Source organism: Ostrea edulis, chromosome 10 (genome assembly GCF_947568905.1).
Source record: "Ostrea edulis chromosome 10, xbOstEdul1.1, whole genome shotgun sequence".
Classification (NCBI taxonomy): Eukaryota; Metazoa; Mollusca; class Bivalvia; order Ostreida; family Ostreidae; genus Ostrea; species Ostrea edulis.
The window spans coordinates 38629361-38652236 of record NC_079173.1 but is presented as its reverse complement, the minus strand read 5'-3'; the positions used below and the strand labels follow the sequence as shown (position 1 = coordinate 38652236).

The 22876-nt window shown below is 36.1% G+C and overlaps 1 protein-coding gene across 6 annotated transcripts in view; it reads left to right on the top strand.

The window, feature by feature from the left end:
- The window catches only part of LOC125665997 (protein AF-10-like), a 34612-nt gene extending 13162 nt beyond the window's left edge, over positions 1-21450 (top strand). For 3 of the 6 annotated variants that reach the window (XM_056151270.1, XM_056151272.1, XM_056151277.1), the window contains 11 exons: positions 532-625; positions 2017-2166; positions 2721-2925; positions 3141-3411; positions 3743-3922; positions 4438-4632; positions 13302-13390; positions 14169-14377; positions 16802-16856; positions 17966-18045; positions 21259-21450. In XM_056151270.1, the coding sequence (XP_056007245.1) occupies positions 532-625; positions 2017-2166; positions 2721-2925; positions 3141-3411; positions 3743-3922; positions 4438-4632; positions 13302-13390; positions 14169-14377; positions 16802-16856; positions 17966-18045; positions 21259-21360 (1630 nt within the window). In that variant the 3' untranslated portion in view covers positions 21361-21450. The remainder of the gene's footprint in view (positions 1-531; positions 626-2016; positions 2167-2720; positions 2926-3140; positions 3412-3742; positions 3923-4437; positions 4633-13301; positions 13391-14168; positions 14378-16801; positions 16857-17965; positions 18046-21258) is intronic. The other 3 variants (XM_056151271.1, XM_056151275.1, XM_056151276.1) reach the window with 2 other exon arrangements.
- Positions 21451-22876: the final 1426 nt, after the last annotated feature.

Sequence of the window (22876 nt, the reverse complement as noted above, 5' to 3'; positions counted from 1 at the left end):
GGAAAAAAATCGCTGCATGTGATATTCAGTTTTATATATGAAGCGAAGCGACGAGCTCGCTCCAATGATTACACATGAGTCACGTGATTTGCTCTTCATCAGCTGAAAAAAGATGAGTATTACCCATAATGCTTCTGGAAAAATATCGCCGTCACTGCGGTATACTTCATGGACAAACCCGTAATTAAAATAATTAAATTGTTTAGAAAGTACCATAAATGTTTTTAAAATCCAGACAAGCTTTCTTATATCTTCAAACGTTTTGTTTTTGCTTGGTTTGAGAGAAGAAGGAAAAACATTGCAGCTAATGTGACGTCACAATATAACTGTTTACATCCACTGCATTATATTTCCCACGTTAAATGAAGAGGCGGATAAAATGTCTATAAGTCGTGTTGCAAGATGTTAATGGGCTTCGCTCGTTTCAACGGTCACACTCTACAACATATTATGCCTTACAGTTGATTGCGTTTATTTGTCTGATGCTGTTTCACTAAGAGGAAGTTTATCATTTATTGCACTCTATTGCAGTGCCCAGGCACAAGGACTTCTATGTGAGGAGGCTGGGAACTACGGCGACAATGTTAAATATTGCGGATATTGTGTCCATCACTACAAAAAGCTGGTAAGATTAAAAACTGAGACATTTCATTGCTCAAGATAATTTGCATAGATAAACTTGCTTGCAGTGATCGCGAAATGTTGAAATGTTTTACAGGACATTTGGTCTGGTAAACACAGGAACATTACCGGATCGAATCACATTTTACCAGACTGAAAAAAGTAGTATTATTTTTATATTGAAACATGAAAGACTTTGAACCTCCTGGTCATTGGATTTTCGTTTTAAAGGTTTAATGGGGACTGCATTACAGTTTTATTTCAATTGGAACATGTTGCCTTTTTTTTTTATAAACGGAACTGGAAGTCGAAACGTAGCAGCGATTTTTTTCTACCCACTGGTACCAGTACCCATTCAATTGGGAAAAATAGCGTCAAAATCGAACAAATTGGGAATTTTCTACCAATGTATAGGCAAATGATTTCAAGTAAAAGAAAAGAAAAAAGACAACAAAACAAGAAGTATTCATCTCTTTACAAACTTTTTTATGATAATATTTGTTGTTGTGAAACATAAGGAATCGTTGTAGCTCTACAAAACACACTACCATGATCTGTACTTTCAATTTAATACCGGAAGTGAACATTTTAGTTAACTTGTACAATATTTCAGACTATGAAAATTACAATTTTAAGCGGTCTATTTTTCGGCAAGTGAATTGGGAATTTTTATTCTCAACATTGGGAAAAATCAACGGGTTTTGGCATTGGGAATGGTGCCGTTTATCGGAACCAGTTAGGCCTATATAAGGAAAAAGAAAAAGAAAAACGCTGCGTAGTTTCCGAAACCGTTGCTGGAAAGTCACCAGACATTCGGACCGAAAATATAACGAAGTTTATCAGACAGAGAGTCAAATTACTGGATATGTCCGTCGGTCCGACAACATTTCGCTTTCACTGTGCTTGTTTGCATATTTTGTTTGATGTTCTGTTCTAAAAATGATCCTGTATAGAGAGATTACCAACTTCACGTGGAGTACTACTTATTTTGATCTGTGTATGACTATATCGATTCATGTCAACAGCTTCCATGACAGGAACCTCAGTTTTAAGGTCGCATCAAAAAGACCCGTGGCATCGACTTCTTACGCTTGGTGCTTATTGAATGGACAGTCATTACCCAGTTGATCACCGTCTTTAGCTTTGTCAAGATGGAGAATTCGCGCTCAGAACCTATCCGATAATTTGAATCACTGTGTTACCATTACCAGTTTGATTGGAAAATATATACACTCTGCAATGTCTGTCATATGATAAAACAATTAACTTTTTTTCATTGTGGGATTTAAAATCTCATTCAGAATTGTTAGCCTCCTGGATTTTTTCTGGTTATGGAAAGTTACCTGTATGTCTTGAAAATTCTCCTGCATTAGAGATTTGTAACCACTTTTGTAGAAGAGGGATGCCAACATAAAGCAGATCCCTGCCTTCAAGCCAATTCCTGCTGATAATGCTAGCCCAGAGAAGACTGACAAGCTTGGCCCAATCTCCACAGACACTCGCATCAAAGTGAGCTCTACCTCCACAGAGACCCGTGTCGTTAAGGTAAGTCTACCTGTCAGATGTCATTTCACCTGATAGTACTTTCAGTACTTGGATTGAGCTTACTGTCTACAGAAGTGAATCTCTAGAGAGATAAATCGTAATCTTAGCTTTGCTGATAGTTCTGAGTATCAATGTGTCAAGTGTATTTTGAGAATAAAGAATTGCCACGTTTTGTTTAATTTACTATGATGAACTCCTATAGTATACAGCTGTGATGTATATCCATGTCTTGTGGAGTTTGGATACTAGTACACAGAAAATACCTGGGGAAAGCTCATCTATCTTTCATACATGATTTTAAAATGAATGTAGCTAATTTGAAATAGGCTGGTTAATATGTTTTTATAAAATATTATTTTACTTGAGCCGGTTATTGAGAAATCATTTGAATAAGCTTGTCCTTGTAAAAAGTCATTTACCTTGAGCTGGCTATTGAGGAGTTCTTTGACATGAGTTTGTTCTTATAAAAAGTCATTGGCCTTGAGCTGCTTATTGAGGAGTTCTTTGAAAACAGCTTGTCCTTGTTAAAAGTTAACTTAAGCTTGTTATTGTAGAGAGGAAACAAGGCAGAAACAAAAGAAGTCTTTAATAATCTAGGTTATCACCTGCCCAGCACTGAGAAAGAGAAGCAGCCCGCCACGCCCCCCTTATCGAATGCCAGCAGCGGGATTGGAACTTCAACGATGTCAGAGACATCAACCATCAGTCCTACAGAATCCCCCAATCAGGAAGAGGACACCGAGAATGGAACATTTCCTAGTAAGACATCGAGAGTGATATGTTGGTTTACACATTGTTCTTAGCCTTGTATTAAGAAAGTTCAAATTAAAATGTGTTATATTTAATGTTTAAAGTCTAAAATGAAAAATATTTTTTTCTTCCAAAATTGTGGCCCAGTCCCTTTAAGATTATTGCTTACACAAATTGCCTGTAAACAAGAAAGTCTTGGCATTGAAATTTGAAATTCATTGTAGCGTGTCCAGCCTCCATAAAAGACAGACATGTGCTTCATCGATCTGTGTCATCGGGAAGCTTGTCCTCGGTACAAAGTGCTGATCTAAGATTAACCAGTGAAGCGGGACCAATGTTTTTGCCCTCGGGTAGTCTAGGTGGTGAAGCGTTTAGTGGAAGCTTTACAGGTTCTTTAGACAGTTTTATTACAAGTGCTGCTAATAAACTTGCAACAACGGCCAAAACTGCCTCGCAGAGTGATAATGAAATTGACCAGGCTGCAAATAGGTCAAGGTAAATAGTGCTATAGTTTACGAGGAAAGAAAAGAAAAATTAAAATCTGTAATCAGACTTATTATGTTCAACATCGAGAGATGAGTGCATGGTAATTGTAATGTGTGTTGGGGAAGACAAAATGACAGAATGAATGAAAATTTTGACCTGGATCTCGACAATAAAACCTTGCATTGATAACGAAATATAATTCAGAAGTGTGTTTGTAAAAGAAACAAATGACAAAATGATATTTATATGTGTTTTTGTCCGTGTTCATCCCTCAGAGTTTGTCGGTGAAGCAAATTATATTACTGTATATTGAAGTGTTATTGTCTTCTATTTGATATAGATCTCAAGAAAAATTCGAAAAGAAGTTGAAAAGAACGAAACAGCTGAACCCCACAGGGAACAAGAAAATGAATCGGAACCCCTCGACTGACAGCAAAGACTCATCTCCCCCTCTGTCTCGGAAAGTCCGCAGAAAACCGGAAATCACCACACCAAGTCTAGGGGCCAACTCCGGCCTGAGGTAGGGTGTGAGTGGAAGTCTAGGGGCCAACTCCGGCCTGAGGTAGGGTGTGAGTGGAAGTATAGGGGCCAACTCCGGCCAGAGGTAGGGTGTCACTGTGAGTGGAAGTCTAGGGGCCAACTAAATTTACTGATGAAAAATGTGAAAAATTTGTATGATTTCTGAAGAAAAAAATTTCCAGTGATTGAATTTGCCTTACTGTTTAGAATGTATATTTATAAAGGTGAAGAAATTTGCATTATTGATGTTTTCTTAATGTTGACTTTGTTTTGATCGTCCTTCTGCCTCGAAGGCCTGAGACACAGCATATCTGTGTTGCCGAAAGATTTATAAGTTTTACAATTCAGAGCAATATTCTGATAGGACTCAAGTTATGTAATTATGTAGCAATGTATTAAAAGTGATTGGAAATATCTTTAAATGTGACGGAAAAGCACTTTTAAAAGTGATTGGAAAGAAAAATCATCACTGTGCAAAGTTGTGGGATAAATTCTGACTTTGTGTTTGCATTACAGCCTGAATAACTTCTCGGTGTTTGGAGGAAGCCCACATTTTCAGAGTCTCACCGCCCCAGGGCCACTCACCTTCTCCTTTACACAGAACGCTTCGGCCTCGGCGCTCGGGTCCTGTAACGATCCTGCTGACGGGGCGTGTGGACCACCCAAGCTATTTCCTAGTTTGCAGAGTCCTGAGAAGGAGCCTCCGAACGGGTAGGCAGTACTCACCAACAAATTATTCTAGAAAGATTTTGTTAATGGCAGGCAACAAAATTCAGGGGAAATACTGGCTAAATGCGAGTTCATGACTTAAAAGTCTGCGAGTAAAAAAATCACAAGTGGTGGCAATGCAGAGCTGCCAACCCTCACGATTTTGGCGTAAGGCTTACGATTTTAGGGCCGAAAATACGCCTTACGATTTCACTGTTACGTACATCTTCCAATTTTCGCTTATTTGACATTTCGAAATTTTTAGAGCTGTCCGTCATTGGTTTTTACTTTTATAATAAGCAAGCTATAGTCGTTGCTATGTTTGTTTGCATAGTCTATATCTATATAGAATCTCGATCATTTTAATACTTTAAAATAAACAATATGGCAGCTGCTACTAAACGTAAAGCATGTGTTGATGGAAATAACAACAATACTCCCCCAAAGGAGAAAACCTAATGGAGATAGAAATTCAAAGAACAATATGCAAGTACACTGTAAACATATATTTGTTTCAAAGTCGGAAAGGGGGAGTTTGTATAAGTGTACAATCTGTTTGACAAACTTCAACATTTCTCACGGCGGCGAAAATGACATAGAAAAACCTTGCCAGAATAACTGATTCAGTAACTAAAATTATATGATATATATAAAAACTTGCCAGAATAACTGACACTGTAAAATTATGCAATATACTAACGTAACATTATTTTTTACACAGGTTTTAGAAAGTAAAATCAATAAAAGATGTATTTGATCTTTTGCAGTTGTAAAATGTATAACAATTAGTATGTATAAATTCATTAAATTTGGAATTGAAATGTGCCTAAAATTGCTCAGGTTACATGTTTATTCATAAAAAAAAAACTCCAGCGGCAGGGGGTCTAGGCGGCCCCCTGACCCCCACCTTACTATTTTCCATTTTATAATGTTGGCAGCTCTGGCAATGTGTTGCTAGGGAAAAAAATCTATTTTGTGGATTTTTTTGGTTTATTGGCTGTACTTAAAGTTTACAATAATTTCATCTTGTGTATAGAAACACTTTACGCATTGAAAAAGTAAACGTGCAATGAATAAAGAAAGTTCTGCAGCCATACTTCAAGCATCTCAGAAACTTCTGATTTAATTAATGATCATGATGATCTCATTCGTGTTTACTCAACACACAATGGTCTTGCTTTCTGGTATCTATAGGTAAACATTTTGAGTTATTTGTGGCACATTTTTAAACTAGATTTTTAATAAAAGAAATCTCCAATGGTTTAAATAAATATTTTGAATTCTTCCAAGATTTCTAACCAGGTGCTGTTGTACTAAAGAGATGCTAGATCTCTGGACAGTGAGCACATTGCAAAAATTTACCCTATGACCCTCACTATGCACCAGTGGTATGCTATGGGATAATTCATTAAACTTAAAATGAAAGAACTCCATCTGATTTTTATTACTGTACTTTATTTTCATATATTTTGATAATAGAGGCATGCTTGTTTTCTTAAATTCTTGTGAAAAAGCTATCAATTGAAAAATGCTAGTAAATTGGAAAATAATCCATTAGGTAAAATGTGCTAGTAGTGAAAAAAGGTAATTTTGACAGGGTTTGACATTTATATTTTTGAGCACTAGACCAGTCGGGCTACTTCAAATGATTTTTACTAGACCTGACTTTATATCCACTAGCCCTGACCAACTTTCCAGAAAAAAACTGATTGTTTCTCCATATTTTAATACTCCATGGAAATGACAAACGTTAAGTTTGAGCCAAAACATATTTTAATTGTCTCAAAAATACCTCAAGTCTCGTCATTCAATTTGATTTTCAAACACGTTTTCTGTTTCTTTAAATTCTACCTGGCACGGATATTCTTTAGTCTATTCAGTATAAAATGACCTGAACCGGCTCTTTATTTAATTTATATTTCATTAGCTCTGCTTTGTTTCTTTCCAACCTTTTCTTTTTTCTCCTGAGAAGTCTTTCATTGTGGACGAGAAGTCGTATTTAAATATAGAGACATTCCCGCACATATGTCAACACCGATAAATAGCTGTTTACGATGTAGTTTATTAACTTGATAAACACTTTATTATAGTCAATTCAAATAAACTGTTTAAAATGAGCATCGAGTAGATGTCGTAAAACATCCCTTCCGACCGCAACTTAATTATTAGAACTAAAAATAGAGATTATCCCATCACACGGTTCAAGATTGCTTGCAAACTCTTTACAGTTAAAAATGAAATATCTTACGGTTTAAAGTAAAGTTCCTTGTTTATTTTTTTTAACACGACCAGTCGGACTAGTAAATCGACATTTTAGACTCGGTCGGTCGGACGTGCCTTAGTGTTAAACCCTGTTTGATCCCTGTTAATTCAAATGGAATGAGAGATAAAGTAAATGTTTACAGCTATTAGAAATAAAGCATGATGTTCGTTAAATTCATCAGGTACATCGCAATGAGTTTTCGATCATACAACTAAAAGCAAAGCTCATCAGTTGTAGTGATATACACTGTCACACAGAGGGTCAGCAACATCAAGCTTTCTACTGGACTCGCGATAAGTCTGTCCTAACTACAGGCTTTCAACTGGACTCACGATAAGTCTGCGCTAACTGCAGGTTTTCAACTGGACTCACGATAAGTCTGCCCTAACTCAAGGCTTTCTACTGGACTCACGATAAGTCTGTCCTAACTGCAGGTTTTCAACTGGACTCACGATAAGTCTGCCCTAACTCAAGGCTTTCTACTGGACTCACGATAAGGCTGTCCTAACTGCAGGCGTTCTACTGGACTCACAATAAGTCTGTCCTAACTGCAGGCGTTCTACTGGACTCACAATAAGTCTGCCCTAACTGCAGGCTTACTACTGGACTCGCGATAAGTCTGCCCTAACTGCAGGCTTTCTACTGGACTCACGATAAGTCTGCCCTAACTGCAGACTTTCTACTGGACTCGCGATAAGTCTACCCTAACTGCAGGGATCTACAATCTTATTTACAGCCAATCTTATTTACTGACTAGAATTCCTCTTATCAACTTTCTAGATTATTAAGAACTTGCTGTGTATAGGAAACTCCGATTTGATTTTTGGGGGGGTTGGAGTTATGCCCCTTTGAACTTGAATTTACCTCTGAAACAGTGTCAGCATGACTCCTCCGAAACCGCTGAACAGAATTTCATGTAACTAATTGTATTTGATATGGACATACTATGTAGATACATTTGGATATTCACAGGAAATTTTAACAGGAGTTATACCTCTTTTGAAAATAAAATGCTACAGGATTTAGTATTCCGCAGAACAGAATTTATAGACATGTCACGATTGCTATCCATTTTTGTGAATCATACATAAACTTAAATTCACTTTTTCAACTTCTTTGAAACCATTACATTGAAATAAAATACAGCACTTCTACACTTACAAGCAATGATTTAACATCATTATACATCTATACACTTACAAGCGATGATTTAACATCACTATACATCTATACACTGACAAGCGATGATTTAACATCAATATACTTCTATACATTTACAAGCGATGATTTAACATCAATATACTTCTATACACTTACAAGCGATGATTTAACATCATTAGACATCTATACACTTACAAGCGATGATTTAACATCATTATACATCTATACATAGTCTAGTCAATCTAGCTCAAAAATGAGCAAAACCTCAAACTAATTGCAACAGAAATGAAATTTTGATTATTCATGCAAGAAAACACATGCAAACAACATATTAAAAATCGGCTTTTGTGTTTCTATGGGAAAATTGGAATTTTGGGGTAAAAGGATGCGTTTTTTCATGAAAATCGCTAAAAACTGGAAATTGAAGAAAATGTCCATTTTATGTAACATACAGTAAAAATAAGTTTCATATCTCAAATTTCAACCTGGGAATGTTCGATTATTTTTTTTAGCAGCAGAATATATTCTTTCCTTGACTGTAATTTTTGGGTAAAATCTTGCTTTTTTGAATATAATTGTTAAAGATTGAAATTTTAAGAAGAAAACCCACATTTTGTCATACATTTGAGTCTACCAATAAAAAATTGAAGTTAGGATTTATTTTAAAAACTGCTCAACAAGTAAGATATATAGATTATTGGCAATATATATGAAAAATACCATTTTAGGTAGGAAAACCTACCTTTTTCTAAAACAAAAATAGTGAAAAACTGGAAATGATAGGAAATTACTGTTTTATAGAAGAGATGACATTGATCTTATAAATTTAAGAATAAAACGTCCAAATGCACAACTAAACTTTTCTGCACCAAAATTTATTTTCCCTTGCCGAATTTTGGGCTGAAATCTCCATTTTTCAACAAAAATCGTTAAAAACTGTATTTTGGAAGAAAATACTTTTTCCTGTCCATTAGGCATATATGAGTTACCACATGAAGATTTATACATTAAAATAAACTGTTAACACAAAACAAGTGCCCCTTCAAAAATGGTCTGTAAAAGATGACCTACATTTTTGCAGTTACTCCCCTTACATCGGAAGTTGGAGGCGCGCTTACCATTCCGGTCCTATGTTTCACATAAATACATGTATTATTTTAAAACAAACAGTGTATAGTAAAGCTTACGTTACCAAATTCTTTATTAAGCTGAGTTTTAACAGTTTGTACTACATCTATGACGAAACAAGGTTCAGTTTCTTCGATTTTATAAAGAAATCTTTAATATGTGCACTTCGTCAAGTTCTAGAGTTTGGGAAGGAGGGGGGGGGGGGGGGGGGTTATTGCCGTATTTGATGTTTAGTTCTATCCAAATTATTGTGCAATTAATACCGAGAATTTCAGGAGTAATCTGTTTTAAAACAATGGACACATAGGATTAAAAGCAAAATGAATCAGGCACACAGCATCGTAAAAAAAAAGGGGGGGGGTGTGTGAAGATAATTTCACAATATTGCCTGAAAATTGACAAGTAAATTTTAATCCAAAGTTATAAAAATCCTTGATGGGGGGGGGGGGGGGGGGGGGGGGGGGGGGGGCTAAGGTTGTTCTCTCGGTTCAATTTTACACTTCCACTGTGTACAGTTCACAACAATGCTATTTTTTTTTTAAAAAAAAAAAGAGGAGGGAGGGCAACCAATCTGTCTAAAAATCGACCTCTGTACGTAAAAATTATCAACTTTGCATGTAATGATAAAAGGTGTAGAGCCATTATTGCTACATGCCTGATAATTATATAAGTGATCATTTGAGTAATTGCAGTACAGTTCAGTCCATGTTTTTACAAGTACAACGGCTAGTGTCACAATTTGCCTTGCATTTACAGCGAAAAACGTTCAAAAATTTATCTGGCGCGACTTGTAATTTAGTTTTAATGGATACAAGAATTGCTGAAAGCAGTGATAAGCCCCAATTCGAAGGATCCAAATTAATCATTTCTTTAGTCCACTCTATGACTTAAAAAATTCTTGCAATGCTCCTCTTCTGCAGCTGTAGTTAGTAGTTTGTGGCAATGACTGAACTTATAAAAATGATATTGTGTTAGACAATTCTTCACAAAGCAAATCCCCTGTAAGTGTCTCTATAGTATTCCATCGTACAAAGTCGATATGACATCGACACCAGAATATATCATTTTCTCTATGAAATCCTCATATAGGAAGGTGAAGATAACGAACAGTGATCCATCTCGTAACTCCTATAAGCAATACAAAATAGAGAGGTGGGCAAACACGGACCCCTGGATATACGAGAAGTGGGATCAGATGCCTATGGGCTATAAGGAGTAAGCACCCCCTGTTGACCGGTTACACCCGCCGTGAGCTCTATATCTTAATAAGGCAAACGGAGTTACCCTTATTCAATATCATTGTGCCAAAAACGGCCCAACAATCTACATGTATATGAAACAAGTCAGACAGATTTGACCCAATGATAGGTTGTATTGGCAAAGTAGATTGTTATAACGACCATATAATTCACGAAATGCTGACTTTAAACGAAACAGTTGAAACCCCTTCACCATCAACTTGTTTGTCAGTAGCCTGCCTCCAAATAAAAACTAATCATATACAGAATTTTTTCGTGATTTGTCTACATTTTGACTATACAGGACCTGTTCCGATGCCGAACATTCTTGACGTTGTGTCGCATCCTGTGAATGCACGTAGAAAGGGAAAGGATGACAGAAACTTGCAGGAGTTTTTATTCCCCTCCCCCTAACTAAGTGAATCTAAATTTTCATCCGACATTGATTTCGTCCCTTAAGGCAGTTATGTTTATTTCAGAGTTCGTTGCTATTTCCGTGCTTTATATATAGACATTTCAAACACAATGTGCATTTTGTATGATCCTCTAAAATTTACGATAAATAACTGTATCCCATTTCCATTCTCAATGATCGTGTGCCAGCGTGGCGAGAATTCCATCGTCATCGAAAACAAGTTTTGTCTTGAATAGATGGTCGGGCTGTCTAGCGCGCTGTTTGCATGCTGCTAGGAGATATGGTTCCGCAGGTCGTGAGCCCAAGACTAATTAGAAAGAGTAACTACTCGATTTTACATCAAATCATGATACTATGCGCAAGTGTTTACTTACATTGATTTTTATTATTTATATTATCAATGTTTTATTATCATTATTATTACCCATGAATGACTCCCCAAACCTGAATTTGAAAAAGAAAAGCAAAAATACTTTACTTACTTAGTTTTATAAAAGTTTTTAATACAAAAGGCTTGCTCAAATGATGAAGACACAAAATAACTGAAACTTTTAACCCGAATGGCTTTCCATACTTTCTTTTTTAACAACCGTAATTCCCCCTTGTAAATTGACACTAATTCTTTAAGATTTCATTTATAATTGATTATTCATAACTTCTAAAGTAAATATTGTGTTTTATAATTAAAATTAATTCAGTAGAGGGTCAAACAAAATATTTTGAAGCTTTATTCGCGAAAGTTCCCCGGGAATGGAAGTTGGCAAAGAATATGAGATGCTGAGCAATATTGTATGGATATAGAAGGTCTTAAAATCACCTTTTTAATACAACTGTTAAGCTGTTTAATCGCGTTTTTTATTACATGCACTTTAGATCGTCGTGTATAACTTTATTCCGATGACTGTCACAGTTAAGTTACTCCCCTTTACGTGTACGGCGTGCCGTAAACACCACAAAATATCGATGGTTTACTAAAACATTTAAGTCTAAATTTTAAATATTTCCCATTGTCCGATTTTGTCCGATTTTTTGTATGTTGTTAATCACGCTTTTGTTTATTAAATTCCGTCGAGTTTGTTTCTGTTGCAATTACTTTGAGGTGATTTGCTAGATTGACTAGACTAACACTGACAAGCGATGATTTAACATCATTATACATCTATACACTTACATGCGATGATGTAACATCACTATACATCTATACACTTACAAGCGATGATTTAACATCATTATACATCTATACACTTACAAGCGATGATTTAACATCATTATATATCTATACACTTACAAGCGATGATTTAACATCATTATACATCTATAGACTTACGAGCGATGATTTAACATCATTATACATCTATACACTTACAAGCGATGATTTAACATCAGTATACATCTATACACTTACAAGCGATGATTTAACATCAGTATACATCTATACATTTACATGTACAAGCGATGAATTGACATCATTATGCATTTAACAGCATGAACACCTACCATTAACTTTTTTGAGCACTAGACCAGTCGGGCTACTTCAAATGATTTTTACTAGACCTGATTTTATATCCACTAGCCCTGACCAACTTTCCAGAAAAAACCCCTGATAGTTTCTCCATATTTAAATACTTCATTTGAATGACAAACGTTAAGTTTGAACCAAAACGTATTTATTTGTCTCAAAAATATCTAAGTCTCATCATTCAAACACGTTTTCTGTTTCTTTAAATTCTACTCGGCATGGATATTCTTTAGTCTATTTAGTATAAAATGACCTCAACTAGCTTTTTATTTAATTTATATTTCATAAGCCCTGCTTTGTTTCTTCCTAACCTTTTCTTTTTTCTCCTGGGACGTCTTTCATTGAGGACGAGAAGTCGTATTTAAATATAGAGATGTCAACAGCGATAAATAGCTGTTCACGACGTAATTTATTGATTTGAAAAACACTTTTTTATAGTCAATTCAAATAAACTGTTTAAAATGAACATCTAGTAGAAGTTGTAAAACATCACTTCCGACCGCAATTTATTTATTAGAACTGAAAATAGAGATTATTCCATCACACGGTTTAAAATTGCTTGCAAACTCTTACAGTTATTTTCTTTTAGCTAAGAATAAAATATCTTGCAGATTAAAGTAAAGTTTCTTGTTTATTTTTTTAACACGACCAGTCGGACTAGTAAATCGACATTTTACCCGATCGGACCTATCATTTAGTAGACTCGATCGGTTGGACGTGCCTTAGTGTCAAACCCTGCCTACCTTAACTGGTTGCAAATCATAAATTTAAAAATATTTACGAATTCATAATTAAGTTCAAACTTAAACTTAAACTGGTTTCATGAAATCCAGGTAACGATGATGGCCCATGGGCCTCTTATTGTATTATGTTCATGGTCCATCGAACATGTGCTATCTTAGTAGTGTTAGAAGCATTGTGTGATGCATTGTGTATTTGTGTTGACAGAGATTTTCCGACGTCCCTAGAGCAGTTGTTAGAGAGGCAGTGGGAACAGGGATCTCAGTTCCTGATGAAGCAAGGAGAACATTTTGATAGTAAGTTGAATGTTAAGGAGATGCAGAATTCGTTGTTTTCCCCTTATCACTGCAAGGTAGATAACCCAATTTATAGTATTTTATTTGTTCCTGTTCAAAATACATTTAGCATGCATCTGATATCACTTGTATTGAAGTCGATTGTATCGAGTTGTTGGTTGCATTGATGAACAATGCCAGCTCTGACGATTGCGTCTTCTTTATCCTCGATTTAGAATTAATACACGAGGGTATGAACTTCGACCCTTCACACCAGAGTACTTTATGAAGAGTAGATCGGTGTGAAGCATTGCAGTTCTTACCCTCATGTATTTTAAAAACTGAAATTTATTTCTGTCAGAATTCTCAGCTGTAGAAATAGGTGTACTATATTTAACAAGACTCGTGCACACATTGTTCACAACTGCTTTGCCATTAGTTGATACCTTTAAAACCAATGTACCACGTCATGACATGCACAACTTAGATTCCTCACTTTTTAGCCCTTAGTCTGAATTTTTTCATGTGAAATTTGTCATATATGCATGTACAGGAATAAATGTCTGTGATGAAAGCAAAAATGAGAGATGATTGGTTGATGGATAAACATTGCAGAAGTTGCTATCTTTCTAATGTGTTACAATACCTATCTAACAACACGAACTGATGCCCCACACAAACATTTCTGAAACAGGGGCCCAGTTGTTAAGAATTTTTTTTATCGTAGAACTAGTTTTATCAATTTCCAAATTCTTATAATGCCCTTTTAAAATATACCTGATCATCTGATTTGTTGCAGTAGCCTCCCTTCTCCATTGTTTGCACCAATTAAAATCGGAGAACCAGCGATTAGAGGGTCATATCCAGTCGCTGTCCACTCGTCGGGAACATCTACTGGCAGTGAATGCTCGGTTGGCTATTCCATTTACCTCCCCACTACATGCAGATTCATTCCTGTCCTCGGAAAAAAATGCAGACAGCAAAAATATGGAGCCTTCACTAGTTCAGGTGTTAATTTGTGATGAGGTTTTACTAGTTCAGGTGTTAATTTGTGATGAGTTTTTAGCTTACCTGAACCAAAGGTTCAAGATAGCTTTTCTGATCAAAATTTGTCCGTTGTCTGTCGTCGTTGTTGTAAACTTTTCACAATTTTATCTTCTTCTTCAGAACTACTGGGCCAATTTCAACCAAACTTGGCCAAAAGCATTTTTGGGTGAAGGGCTTTCAAGTTTGTTATAGTCATAAAAATGCAAAAATAGGATGGGGCCATTTAAAAATCTTCTTCTCAAGAACCACTGGGCCAGAAGAGCTGAAATTTACCTGAAAGCTTCCTGACATATTGCAGCAGATTCAAGTTTGTTCAAATCATGGCCCCCGGGGGAAGGGGGGGGGGGGGGGGGGGTCAAAGTCTTGCATATAAATATATAGGGAAAAACTTTAAAAATCTTCTTCTCAAGAACCACTAAGCCAGAATAGCTGAGATTTACATAAAAGCTTCCTGACATAACGTAGATTCAAGTTCGTTAAAATCATGGGCCCCGGGTATTGGATGGGGCCACAATAGGGGATCAAAGTTTTACATACAAATATATAGGACAAATCTTCTCAAGAACCACTGAGCCAGAAAAGCTGATTTTTACATGAAAACTTTCTGACCTAGTGCAGATTCAAGTTTGTTCAAATCATGGCCCCCGGGGGTAGGATGGGGCCACAAGGGGAATCAAAGTTTTACATACAAATATATAGTTAAAATCTTCTCAATAACCACTGAGTTAGAAAAGCTGATATTCACAAGAAAACTTTCTGACATAGTGCAGATTCAAGTTTGTTCAAATCATGGCCCCCAGGGGGAGTAGGATGGGGCCACAAGTAGGGGGGGGGGGGGTAAAAGATTTACATACAAATGTAGGGAAAATCTTTAAAAATCTTCTTCTCAAGAATCATTGGGCCAAAGAAGTTGACTTTTGCATGAACGCTTTCTGACGTAGTGTAGATTCAAGTTTGCAAAAATCGTGGCCTCCATGAGTAGTTGGGGCCATAATAGGGACTAAGGTTTCACATGCAAATATATATGGAAAGTCTTCAGAAATGGGCCAAGGTGACTCAGGTGAGTGATGTGGCCCATGGGCCTCTTGTTACTAGTTCAGGTGTTGATTTGTGATGAGCTTTTACTAGTTCCGGTGTTAATTTGTAATGAGTTTTTACTAGTTCAGCTGTTAATTTGTTAGAGTTTTTATGCCTCTGGAATTAAAGATTCTAGTGCGTATAGTTGTTGGCCTGTTCATCTATCTGTCTGTGCAAAAAACTTTAACCTTGGTCATACCTTTTACACCATAAGAGGTAGAGGTTTCATATTTGTGTATTTGTTGTAGCAAGACCTTCCCAACTTTGACTTGGTGACCTTTACATTGACCTTTGACCTACTTTTAAAAAGTTCCAATGTAAGCTACATTTTTAAATTGTAAGAGGTACACTTTTAAATATAGCATGTGCATTTCTTATGAGAAGACCTTTTCAACAATATCAGATTTTTTTTTACCTTGACTTAGTGAAAAAACTTTAACCTTGGTCATATCTTTTACAACATAAGAGGCAGTGCTTTCATATTTGATATATGTATTCCTTGTGGCAAGACCTTTCCATTGACACCGACATCTTTGACCTGTTGAACTTTACATTAACCTTTGGCCTACTTCTAGAAAATTATAATAGTAGCCGTATCTTTTAAATTGTAAGGCACTGCTTTTAAAGGTGGACAAAATGAAAATTACTCCACATTCTCAATATTGCTACAAAACTTTCAACTACAATGTCTTAAAGTTTTACTTTCTTGTAATCTGGGGGCATTAGTGTTTTCACCAACACATCATTAGTGTTTTCACCAACACATCATTAGTGTTTCACCAACACATCATTAGTGTTTTCACCAACACATCATTAGTGTTACACCAACACATCATTAGTGTTTTCACCAACACATCATTAGTGTTACACCGACACATCATTAGTGTTTTCACCAACACATCATTAGTGTTTTCACCAACACATCATTAGTGTTACACCGACACATAATTAGTGTTTTCACCAACACATCATTAGTGTTTTACCGACACATAATTAGTGTTTCGTCAACACATCATTAGTGTTTTCACCAACACATCATTAGTGTTTTCACCAACACATCATTAGTGTTTTCACCAACACATCATTAGTGTTTTACCGACACATAATTAGTGTTTCGTCAACACATCATTAGTGTTTCACCAACACATCATTAGTGTTTCACCAATATACCATTGGTGTTTGATCAACACATCATTAGTGTTACACCGACACATAATCTGTTTCGTCAACACATCATTAGTGTTTCACATCTTGTACAGTATGTCAGACAGGTGCTCTGATTTTGTAACGGGGTTTGTTCTGTTGTAGGATGTTACCTGTCTTACAGCTGACAACCCTCTCCTAGCAGGGGCCACTACCACAGGTAAAATGTTAATTAATGTTCTTAGTACAGGTAAAATGTTAATGTTCTCAGTACAGGTAAAATGTTAATGCTCTCAGTACAGGTAAAATGTTAATGTTCTTAGTACAGGTAAATTGTTAATGCTGTCAGTACAGGTGAAATGTTAATGTTCTTAGTACATTTAAAATGTTAATGTTCTTAGTACAGGTAAAATGTTAATGCTGTCAGTACAGGTAAAATGTTAATGCTCTCAGTACAGGTAAAATGTTAATGTTCTTAGTACAGGTAAATTGTTAATGCTGTCAGTACAGGTAAAATGTTAATGTTCTCAGTACAGGTAAAATGTTAATGCTCTCAGTACAGGTAAAATGTTAATGTTCTTAGTACAGGTAAATTGTTAATGCTGTCAGTACAGGTGAAATGTGAATGTTCTTAGTACATTTAAAATGTTAATGCTCTCAGTACAGGTAAAATACTAACAAGGTACTCTGACATGTGTAACACACTACTGCATGACCTATACATGTAAAACAATGATGAGTGACCCTGATACAAATTAAAACACTTTGAGTGAGATGGCATTGTACAAAAAGAATTCGGGCAAAATATTTTATGACAATTTTGTATAGCAGTGAAGTTCAGATACGAAAAACCAAATTATGCCTCTGAGAACATTTTCCAGAAACGTTCATTGAAACTGAGTAGTGTATACAAATCCTCCTTTAATCATGAGTTTCCCCAGTGTTCCTTATTGTGAATTACGCGATGCATTGTCTTTCCCGACATTGTACAACAAGCAGACTACCTCGCACAATATTCTAGTTGATTTAGTCAGTAATGGATAAAATCATTTGTGAACCACACAGTGATTGAACTTAGGTAATGATTTTGGTTACATAGGAAATGGATTTGTTATTCAGGTCCAATGAATGGTGTACGGGGGTGGGGATGGGGGATACCCTGAGTTTTGACTTATATTTCATGCACCCTGAGGCTGTTTAACTAATGATATATTTGGGAAATAATTTCATACTGTGTTAGGAATTTCTTCATTGTTACAGAATTGATATTAATTGTTCATCATGTTACTAGTAGAAAATTGCTGATTCTTTAGTTCTGGATATTTACAGTTGCCATGACAATGCCTGTCTCTTCCCTCTCAACTGTTACATCATCATCCAGTGGGAGTCATTCTGTACAGACCTCATCAGTAAGTTCTCTACTGTCATTGTCAGGGATGTATCATGTCGTTAGGGATGTATCATGTTGTTAGGGATGTATCATGTTAGAGTTGTATCATGTTGTTAGGGATGTATCATGTCGTTGGGTCAAATGCTGTCTGACGTGTTTCATACCGATTGTTAGACCATTCTTCGCACACTGATTTTCTGATTACATTTTGTCCGTCTGTCTGTCCGTCTGTAAACTTTTCACATTTTCGACTTCTTCTCCAGAACCACTGGGCCAATTTCAACCAAACTTGGCCGAAAGCATCCTTGGGTGAAGGGCTTTCAAGTTTGTTCAAATGAAGGGCCATGTCCCTTTCAAAGAGGATATAATTACAAAAATGCAAAAATAGGGTTGGGTCATTTAAAAATATTCTCAAGAACCACTGGGCCAGAAGAGCTGAAATTTACCTGAAAGCTTCCTGACATATTGCAGATTCTAGTTTGTTCAAATCATGGCCCTCAAGGGTAGGATGGGGCCACAAGGGGGATCAAAGTTTTACATACAAATATATAGGGAAAAACTTAAAAAATCTTCTTCTTAAGAACCATGAAACCAGAAAAGCTGAGATTTACATGAAAGCTTCCTGACATAATGAAGATTCAAGTTTGTTCAAATCATGGTCCCTGGGGGTTGGATGGGGCCATAATAGGGGATCAAAGTTTTACATACAAATATATAGGAAAAATCTTTAAAAATCTTCTTCTCTAGAACCACTGAGCCAGAAAAGCTGATTTTTACATGAAAACTTTCTGACCTAGTGCAGATTCAAGTTTGTTCAAATCATGGCCCCCGGGGGTAGGATGGGACCACAAAGGGGATCAAAGTTTTACATACAAATATATAGTTAAAATCTTCTCAATAACCACTGAGTCAGAAAAGCTGATATTTACAAGAGAACTTTCTGACATAGTGCAGATTCAAGTTTTATCAAATCATGGCCCCCGGGGGGGTAGGATGGGGCCACAAGTGGGGGGGGTCAAAGTGTTACATACAAATATAGGGAAAATCTTCTTCTCAAGAACCATTGGGCCAAAGAAGTTGACATTTGCATGAACGCTTTCTGACGTAGTGTAGATTCAAGTTTGCAAAAAAAAAAAATCGTGGCCTCCAGGGGTAGTTGGGGCCATAATAGGGACTAAAGTTTTACATGCAAATATATATATGGAGTCTTCAGATATGAGCCAAGGTGAATCAGGTGAGCGATGTGGCTCATGGGCCTCTTGTTCCTCCTAGGCACCTTATCCCACCTCTGGTGTATCCATGGGTCCGTGTTTGTCCAACTATCTATTTTGTATTGCTGATAGGAGTGTATCATGTTATTAAAGGGTGAATCGTGTTGTTGAGGTGTATCATGTTTTTAGGGGCGCATTGTGTCATTGAGGGATGTACCATGTCATTAGGGGTGTATCGTGTTGTTAAGGGATGCATCATGTTGTTAGGGGTGTATCATGTTGTTAAGCAGTGCATCATATAAAAAAATGACATTTAGGGTAGCGGTGTGTCATTATGAGCGTATCGTGGATACGAAATCTATGTTTTGCAGTATCTGTGCATTTCACATTTTCAGCTTACTAAGAACCACTGACCTACAGTTGACACATAGCATCCATAGGGTGAATTATTACAGTTTGTTGAGATTGTTTTTCTTCAAGGGGAAATAATGAAGAAATAGGGTGGGGTGTTAAGAAAGTAGAAGTTTATATGGGATTAAATGAGATAATTCTTAAAACAATTTCTCCAGATCCGTACTGGATAGATCGTCATTGATATAATTTAGGTACATACACACTATATATTGAATAGATAGTCATTGATGTGATTTAGGTACATACAGACTGACACCGGGGACAGCTAAAACAAAACTAAAATGAGGTTCATGAGTGCTAGGTTCACTTCTATAAAGTTCCGCTGATAATTAGGCCTCCCAAACAAAGATTGGAGATTTATTGTTTTTTGTCGCTTCTAGTTATTAGTCTTCCACTTCTTGTTCTTCTGTCTCGTACCTAACACTGTCAGCAGTCGTTCTCCGTAACCCACTGATGAACATAGTAGATGCTAAGGATCTGATAGACCAATGTAGGCCCTATTTGGTTGTGCAGAAATGTTTTTGTTTTCATTAGTTTATATTTTGGGGGGGGGGGGGGATCAAATGTGGTGGAGTATAACAGAATTCTATTGGGAAGAAAAAGAATTTTGAAAGGCATAGGATTTAAGATATTGGTGAAATTTTGCATGTTCCAAAAAGGTGGTGAAACTAAAGTTCAAAACTAGAAAATCACAAAACTTTCCTCAGAATGTTTACAAACACATTGGATACAATAGTAATTACAAAATAATTCCCTGTTCTCATTTGCCTAAACTGGTACCCTGTTGACTTCGTATATCTTATTTTTGTGTGTAGTCACCAATCAGAGGGGTACCAGTTTAATATATTGTCCTCCAGACAAACATTCTATAAAGGGCTAAAACGTCAAACTGACTTCAATTTCAAAGCGCTGCAGCTATAGATTGTAGTTTGAGTTCTTCTTGCAAAATATCATATACATATCTGTCATTTTTCAGATGAAAGAGAGACCCTATGCCTTTAAAATTCAACATGTATATCTTTAAAATTCAACATATATAACTTGATATACATGATGGATAGTATCCTTGGGAATTTGGCATGAGAAGAGTAAGACAGTCTACAAATTAGTATCAAGCTCAAGTGACCTTGACCTCTGACCATGAACATTAAAACTGATTTAACTTTAGAAGCGGGATTGATAAAGACATGTGATCTTCAGAAATTATGAGGATAATGATAGGACCTACAAACTAGTATCAAGGTCAAGTAGTACCAGTGACCTTGATATGTAACCTTCTACATGAAACTGGTATTACTTCAGAACTGGGTCTGACATAGACATGCAATCTTCAGATATGATGATTGGAACTTCAGAGTCATTTGACCTTGATTATATCAAGGTCAAATGAATCTAGTTACTTTTTAAAGATTTTTCTAGAAATTTTATATGGAGTTAAGAATTTTGTATATATTTTATCTTAGTTAATGTTGTATATTTTATCAGTGTAGATAAGAATTTTGTATTTTTTTTGTACCTGAAAATAAGAATTTCAAATTTTTTTTCTGTAGATAAGATATCTGTATTTTTATCAGTAAATAAGAATTTTGTATTTTTGATTTTTTTAGATATCAAATACTCCACTGACGACAGGCTCCATACCGGTATCCATGGAGACGGGATCAGTTTCTTCATCGCCTCCTGACAAGAGCAAGCTGGATGTGACTTGAACTGAAATGTCATGATATCATTAAATTTTGTTTTAATATAATATATATGTTACATGTATTTAATTGATAATAAAAATGTCTTTGAACCTCTATGGATATTATGGGGGAAGAGAAATGGAGGCATTAGAGGTTACTGTGAATATCTAGGTATTGTAAAAATCGTGTCTCAATCTGAAAATTTATAATTCTAGTTATGAATGAAGTCTCCCATACCTCAGAGGAAATGTATTAATGAGCACGAATACCTCCCATACCTCAGAGGAAATGTATTAATGGGCACGAAGACCTCCCATACCTCAGAGGAAATGTATTCATGGGCACGAAAACCTTCCATATCTCAGAGGAAATGTATTTATGAGCATGAAGGCGTCACTTCTGAATGCTAGTGATGGAATTCATATTTCCGGGACTTGTCGGGGTGTTCTTGAATTCATATTTCCGGGACTTGTCGGGGTGTTATTCTTCTATGGTGTGCTCATGACCAGTATTAAGTGGCTGTTCCTTTGCCAAGCTACGTTTAAAATCGGACATTCTGGGTTAGTTTAGGTACATGACTTCGTACCATCACTGTTAGATGATGGGTAGATACCACACAGTGTAGGTGTATAAAACAAGGTACTATGTTGTCTTTATTGGGTCGAAGTAAACTTGGTATAGAACAAAGGGGAGTAACCTAGGTAAGGGAATGCGCGGAGTTTGCGATGTCCTGATGTTTGTGAGGGTTGTAAGTAGGAAATGATAACAATAGAGAATTATTGATTTACATCCTTTATTGATGAGAGAAAGAGCTACTTCTACATGGTCGTCATTGAAGAGATATATTATTATGTGACACAGTACATCTGTCTGTCTGTAAGCCTCTAGTGAATGAGATAAAACCATACTTACAAAGCTAGCATCGCCAAACTTCATACCCATTACCGGGCATCCCCATGATAAAAGGAAGAAACTTGCTGTTTTTCAAGGTCAAATTGGAGGACAAGGGTAATTATATTGGTGCATAGAGACTATATTGTTAAGCTAGGATAATCAAATCTGATACACATATTAAACCTCACAAATGTACATGTATCAGCACTGTGAATTGGATGAAAACAGGATCAGATGGAATCTCATCGAGGATCACCAAACTCGGTACACACATTTCTAATAATTGGAGGAAGAAACTTATTGTTCTCGAAGGTCAAACTCGCAAGGGTAATTTTACAATCACAAAACAAGATAAAAGCGGTACCAGTTGGGCTAGAATAATAAAACCTGGTACACATATTCAATCATCATAGATGGAATGTATTTAAGAATAATTTTCATTTAGAAAATGGAACATGAACTGCAATGCTTTACGCCTGCGTACTGCATGGAGTCTGAAGCTTTCCTGTTCACATCCCTATGTATGAACTACATTTTATAAGTCTACACTTTACTTTAATTTCCGACTTTACAAAATAACGACCAAAACCTGAACTCGTTATATGATCTACAGCTATTTTTATTACAAGGAAATCGTTTGTTGTTT